This window comes from Priapulus caudatus, unplaced genomic scaffold, assembly GCF_000485595.1.
Source record: "Priapulus caudatus unplaced genomic scaffold, Priapulus_caudatus-5.0.1 Scaffold372, whole genome shotgun sequence".
NCBI classification, from domain to species: Eukaryota; Metazoa; Priapulida; class Priapulimorpha; order Priapulimorphida; family Priapulidae; genus Priapulus; species Priapulus caudatus.
In genome coordinates, this window is record NW_014577433.1 from 170,222 (window position 1) to 177,680 (window position 7,459).

Sequence of the window (7,459 nt, forward strand, 5' to 3'; positions counted from 1 at the left end):
TGCGTGCATGCGTCCGTGCGTGCGTGCGGGCTGGTGCTTCAGTCTGATCGCGCAAACGGCTGTGATTACATGCGATATCTGGCTATAATATCGCGAAATCAACATCGGCATGGGCAGAATAACTCAAATGCACCTTATGTGTCTTCTTCGTGTATTTGCTGTCCTATTAATATTACCTCGTTATCTGCAATGTCCTAACATTCGATGCACTTTTAGTGCGTGTTTCGTATGGTACCATCAAATATTTTAAGCGGTAAATCGGTATTGTCTAGTAATCCGTTCAAATCGCTGTTGTGTTTGAGTAACACTTCCCTGATATTACTATATGTTTCAGCTTTAAAATATTTGTTGAACATGGCGACAAACGTCGAAACTGTGCGACGATATTCGCGTCAATTAAATCAGTGCCACGCTAGCGCTGCAGCAGTGTGTGTTTGTGTGCGTGTGTTTGTTACTCTTGCATGGGGACGAAATTTGCGACACTGGAACTAACCCGGCGGCAACGGAATGTTACGCGTTATATAGAGCGCGTCTATTTATACGTAATACATAATTATGTGACCTCTCTGATAAACCTCTATTGGTTCGTCAAATTTCACTGCTGGGTTACTAATAAAAGCTAAATTAAAAGTCATCTGCGTTAGTCAACAGTTGTTGACAATTCGAATCGAAAAAAAATAATTCGAATCGGAAATTCGGAATTTCGGAAATTCGGAAAATCGGAAATTAAATTAGAATCGGAACTACCGAAGCGGGTGTAACAGACATTTCAGTACAACGTATTTTCGCACGCACGCTGAGCCATGCGCATGCTCGGCTTCTCACTCGCGTTAAAACATACAGGACATATTTCTTTATACTCTATACGTTATACTTTATACTATTATACTTTATACATATACTCTTCTATTATTGTCACGTTATACGGCATGTAAACTTGTACCGAATTCTTAGTTGTGTTGTGGTTACGCATCCTTCAGAAGTCTTGTTTGTAAGGTGGCGTGCGGTGAAATTGGACAAACTAACGTGAATTTGGCACAGGAACTTTACATACACTTCTAAATGATATAATGTGTCAGTTATTCTAGCCTTCGTCAACACTGCTGATTAGATATAGCCATATATATTCTACCTTTAACCTCGGCGTTCGCCGCAATGGGGATTCGATCGCTATCGCCTTGCATGTAAGGAGAGCGTTCTCTGTGTGTATCCATGACGATCACAGTAAGTCGGCCTGACCGCCGACACAATCGGTGGCGCACGCTCAATTCTAAGTGCGTGCCAGCGATATCCCTCCACCGGCGGAATTAGCCGCCGCGCGTGTTGAGGCGATGTATAAGCCATCTATCTTCGTGATTATCCCTGCCTCACACATAGAGAGATGCTCGCGTGTACCCCGAGCCATGCAAATACGCGGGGCTTCGCCTCGTCTGTTTACATTTTGAGGCACTCTCTGATATTGGTCTCGTCGTGTGCAATGGAAGTCGAGGGGCGTTTAAGGCGGCGGTGCGGCGATAGTGCGTATCATTGCGAGTCGTGTCCTTCTCGTTGTTAAGAGGATAGGGGTTAGCCCGCTCGCTCGCGCCTAGCGGCTACAAGCAGTTCAACTAGCGCGCGTATTGAATCGAATCCGATGAAGCGTTTGGTCATCGCATTGTGATAACGAAGTCGGTATGTTTTATTATGAGCTCCCGAATCGCCTATAAACGCGAACGAGAGAATCTTCTCTAGACTCTGGGAGCATGCGACTAGTGCACGCCGCGCAAATATACTCGCCGTTTCAAACTGCAAGCGTTACAGCTGGTATATAATATGGAATCTTGTAATATGGATTCTTGAAAATATATTTTTATGATGCCGGTTTAGTAGCACAATGGGTACTCTTAACTACCGAAAGGTGATCCTGAGAAAGTCATAAATATGTACGTATCGTGCTGGCCGTTTGTACACAGCTCGCGAAGAAACACGGAAACGCGTAGAAATTCGGAGTGCACGACGCCAGGGTGTCACACGCTGGTCAGGGCTAAGGTCCCTCTATCTCTCTCCCCCTAGACTCTCTCTAGAGTCCCTCTAGAGTCAGGGCTAATAGTCCCTCTGTATTAAGGGGCTCTAGTCAGGGCGACACGTGCGCGCCACGGGGGGATGCACAATGAAACATTGGCACGATAGGTGAGCGCCTTCCGATCCCCTGATCGCGACCATTTGTCTCGTCGCGGGAAGCAGAGGCTGAAAAACTTGCTGCTGGATGACGGTAATCCGCTAGGAGGCGGCTGGCTAAGTAATTACGCTTCGCCTCGAAGTGAGATTATTCGTGACGGTAGCCGCGTAGATTGGCATGGAGGAATGGTGTTGGTGTGCGTGTGTGAGTGCGTGCCTGCGTGCGTGCTTGCGTGCGTGCGTGCGTGAGTGAGTGAGTGAGTGAGCGAGCGAGTGAGTGAGTGAGTGAGTGAGTGAGTGAGTGAGTGAGTGAGTGAGTGAGTGACTGAGTGAATGAGTGAACGAGTGAACGAGTGAACGAGTGAACGAGTGAATAAGTGAATGAGTGAGTGAATGAGTGAATGAGTAAGTGAGTTAGTGACTGAGTGAATGAGTGAGTGAGTGAATGAGTGAATGAGTAAGTGAGTTAGTGACTGAGTGAATGAGTGAGTGAGTGAATGAGTGAATGAGTGAATGAGTGAGTGAGTGAGTGAGTGAGTGAGTGAGTGAGTGAGTGAGTGAGTGCGTACGTGGATGGGTGAGTGAGTGAGTTAGTGAGCAAGCGAATGAGAGAATGAGGGAGTGAGAGTGCCGGGTACTCACACCGAGTGCGTGTGTGTGTGTGTCCGCACACGTGCGTGCGTGCGTGCGTGTGTGTGCGTGCGTGCGTGCGTGCGTGTTATGGCCTATATGGTGGGCGGATGTTGTGCTCAGGGACTCGGGGACGCAGTAATTAAAGTTGCAATAATCCGGCCATGTATTCAACCTTAATTGGCACATTGTCGAGGCTGGCTTATCATGTCACAGTATTAATTAGCTATACCTGCTTAGACGCAAGTATTATTGCCCTGTAGCGGGTTGCCCTGCGCACGCTACCTCTGTAACACACTGCCCTCATCTCCCCACCCGTTCTCATTGTGCGTGCCTTGTCGGTAGATTCACCCACAGACAATTGTCCAATTGGATCGCTAACTTGCGATTTATCCTCTTGATACAACTGCTGCTGCTACCACTAGCGCGACGCATGTTGAACGGCGGCCGAGCGAACTAAAAGATTCGGCTACTAAGTATCGACTTCCTTAAAGTCAGAATAATCTCCTAATCATGATTATTGTAATAACCTCATAATAATAATTATTGTAATATCTTCATAATAATAATCATAGTAATATTTTCATAATAATAATAATAATCGTAATAATCTCATAAATAGCTACGTCAATAAATGGAAAAGGTGGGCATAACCCTAGATGTGCCTGTATATCCAAATTACCGCGAGAAAAATAAATTTAGATAGCTTCCTGTTAGTTATATGTGTTTAAGCTCATGATATAAGCTCATATCAGCTGTATAGCTAGACAGGATAGCACCCTCAATACATCCAAACATCCAAGATCTGCTCTGACAACTTGAGAGATATATGATGATCTGCTCTGGCACATGAGCGATCACAAGTGCTTTTCAGTGGGAAGTTTTATCAATTATTTTGTAGGCTATCTACTATTATACATTACATGCGCAGCGCGCGTGCGTGTGTGTGTGTGTGTTTGTGTGCGCGCGCGTGTGTGCGGTCGCGTGCGTTCGTGCGCACGCGTGCGTGCGTGTGTGTGTGTCTGTGTGTGTGTGTGTGTGTGTGTGCCCGTGCGTGCGTGCGTGCGCACACGCGGGAATTTAGGATGAAAATAATGGATATAGGTGTGTATGGTGAGATGGTCATGTGTTGTAACTTGAAAACTTGTAACCATCTCTCCAACCACTGTAACCATGTTCTTAATTGTACGTATGATTGCAATAGTAGAGTGTAAAGTTGTTGCTCTGTAAGTGCAAGTCCAGCTGATGATGTGTTATCGACTATGATGCTGCTCATGCTGTCATCTGTGTGGCTGAATGACTAACACTTCGATACACATTGCATTCCGCCCTGATGGAAAAGTCATGTCCTGCATTTCTCTGATTGATCGGATCAGAGCACGTGTGCCCCGAATAGCATCATTTGATCGGTGGCTCGGTGATTAAACGCTTGCTCACATAATGCTCATTTACGCCACTGTCTAGACGAATCACCATCTCTATTAGCTGTACGCACCACGAGTAGGCTGCGCGTGCAAGCGGCGCGTCAGATTGTATTTGTCTACGTGATCGATGTGTAAGGGATAAATCACACAGGGGTCAATGAAACATATCTAACCGGAGAAAATCTAATCACCACTCAATCTATGTGTAGTTATTTATTGATCGTGCGGCGCGGCGACGATGACACGCACGCGCGCCGTATTTTATTGCCGGATTCGGATTCTGCGAAGCGGGGTCTCTACAAACGGATTCACTCTCGGAGTGATGTCCCGCGCATCAGCGCGCGTGTCTAATGTCAACGATGAATATTTCAACATGTTCTGCTTGCATCTATGACAAATACGACATACGCATATACGCTCTCCTATGACACTATTTGCCATAGGAAGATACGTCCTATGACAAATATTGGCTTCGTCAACTTCGTTCCGCTTTACAGCTCAAATTCACTGCTTGCGTTCATAATAGCGCTTCTAAACTCCTATGATGCGCACAACACATACACCAATATTTGTCATAGGAAGAATCTTCTTATGACAAATAGTGTCATAGGAGAGCGTATATGCGTATGTCGTATTTGTCATAGATGCTAGCAGAACAGGCTGAATATTCGCATTCGGGCGCCTTATGCGGGATAGCGATATAATCCCCTGAATAGATCGCGAGAGCGGACTGCGGCGCGCAGGCATCTGTGTGCGAGCATACACGCTTGCATTATTAGCCGCGCGATTCTTGCGAAACTGAATGCTGCCGATGCTGCTGCGTCTGACCGCCTCGCAGATTGTCGTGCGCACATCGTTTGCAAGCTGATGCGACGGACTGTCCGTGTACGCGCATTAATTCCGGTGGTAACTGGCAGGTTAATTCATGCTCGCGCATCGCGAGGGTTGTTCGCCGACGGTTTGAGATTGAAAACGATTTGCGAACTCGCGCCAACGCATTGCATGCGGCCGTGCATTATGAACTGGTGCGCAGTTTCCACGTTGGCGAGATTCAAATTGGCTTTTTGCAACGTTTCAATTTGCGCTCCGGGTCGCAACATACTCGCTTGTGCGCGTATTCATCGACTTGGATGAACGCGCAATAAAGGCAGGCTTATGGGTACCGCACACGCGGTTATTGTTACTCGTCACGCGTGAAACTATGACATTTAAACAGGTATAGTAATAAAAAGACACAGATAGGCTGCATGATTGTATAGAGATGGGAGAGAGGAGGGGAAGCGATGCAGAGGGAACGATCTACATGTACAGATATTAGATTTGTTCGGCTGGCACGTAGTTCTTTAGTGAGTTTTTTTTTCCTTTTTTTTCTTTTTTTCTTTTTTTTTCCACTCATCCTTACAAATACATTCCATACAAATACATAGATACAAGTAGATACTTTTCAAGTACATACAAATCCATACAAGTACAATTCATACAACTACATATATATATACATATATATATATATATATATATATATATATATATATATATATATATATATATATATATATATATATATATATTTGTGTGTTTGTAACAATGCGAATGATACGTTATAAAAGATTAAATTACTGGGAACTAGATGGATGGTGTTGCGTTATGTTGAAATAGAGATAGAGACTGGATAGATAAATGTTATATAATGAATATAATGGGTTGAGGTTTTAATGAAATATGAGAAAGAGAGAGAGAGAGTGAGAGAAAGAGAGAAAGAGAGAAAGAGAGAGATCAGCTTAAAGATTTAAGGAGATTGTTATTGACTGAACGTATTTAGAATATTTAGTATTTAGTGAGTTTCTTTGCGCAGGTCTCAAGACAATTTGTTGATTGAACAAGGGTGGGCCAGCTCTGTCGTTTGTACACAATGCACATTGATACATGCTCTCTACAATACTGTAGCTGTCTGACTGCACTCACTATACGGTAGCACTGCATATATCGCATCATTGCGCCTTGAATAGGTGTTTGTACATTCAGTGTACCGGTATGTTTAAGAGCTTTCCGTAAGAGAGCAAAACATTTTTACAATGGAAAATGACCATGATATTGGCAATATCAATGTCAACTAATACGCGGCCTGTTTCTCACCTATATGACATACGCATTTACTGGAAATTGTAGACTCGACTCAACGGGCTAACATGTGATTCATTCATTAACTAATCACTCGTGACCTGCGATGATAGTATTTTGATCGATTATATCGCCTTTCTTTTACATGGCTTCAGTCGCTCTCCGTCAACCTAGCGCTGGCCAGTCCACTCCTCAGCCGCTTCGACCTCGTACTGGTCTTGCTCGACTCGCGTAATGCGACCTGGGACGAGATGGTCTCGGGCTTCATTCTGGAAGGCAAGACTCCAGCGAGTAAGTTCTACTCGCACCTTAATTACATCGGCAGTTATTTGCAAGTGAAAGGCCGCTGCTAATGAGTCCTGAAGGCGTATATGAATGGCTTTGTATCGAGTAACTAATGACCGCTAGTCGGAATGAGAAAATGTTGTTTACGTCGGCCGGTGTGTAATTTCATACTGACCTATGTAATTAATGACGACGCTGCTGCTGCTGCTACTACTACTACTTCTGCTGCCGCTACTACTACTACTAATACTCTACTACTACTACTACTACTACTACTCTACTACTACTACTACTCTACTACTACTGCTGCTGCTGCTGCTGCTGCTGCTGCTGCTGCCCCTACTGCTGCTACTGTTGACGCCCGCATCCCTACGCCTTCATCGCGCCATCTACCCCTTACCCCTCTCCTTCCTCCTCCCGCTCCCACATATCGACGCCCACACTTCAAACATGCATCTCATACCAGCTCCGATCCACTCCCGGCATCTTTCTTTCTCTCTCAAAGTTTTATCGACGCTCTCATGGGCCATGTAGGAGCAAGAGATAGCACTACGCTATAAGCTGTTATCATTGTGTTGGCGGTTAAATTATGGTGCTTATGCCTGTGTTTAATATTCAATTTGGTTATGAATAATAATTAGCATCATTTAGGGACATGCCGGTATTGTGTCATGGTTGACGCTATTTCGTGGGCTACTCCTTGGGATGATAGAGAGTAAAGTTGCGGTTTGAATTGGTTTTTCCCTCGCGTTCATGACCAGCTTACAGCAAAAGCAATTATATAAATGTGTGTGTGCGTGTGTGTGTGTGTGTGTGCGTGCGTGCGTGTGTGTGTGTGTGTG

At 44.9% G+C, this 7,459-nt stretch overlaps 1 protein-coding gene across 1 annotated transcript in view; it reads left to right on the forward strand.

The window, feature by feature from the left end:
- The first annotated feature begins 5,412 nt into the window (after positions 1 to 5,412).
- LOC106809647 (DNA helicase MCM9-like) overlaps positions 5,413 to 7,459 on the forward strand; it is a 7,492-nt gene continuing 5,445 nt past the window's right edge. The window contains exons 1-2 of the mRNA XM_014812811.1: positions 5,413 to 5,427; positions 6,488 to 6,623. Coding sequence (XP_014668297.1) covers positions 5,413 to 5,427; positions 6,488 to 6,623 — 151 coding nt within the window. The remainder of the gene's footprint in view (positions 5,428 to 6,487; positions 6,624 to 7,459) is intronic.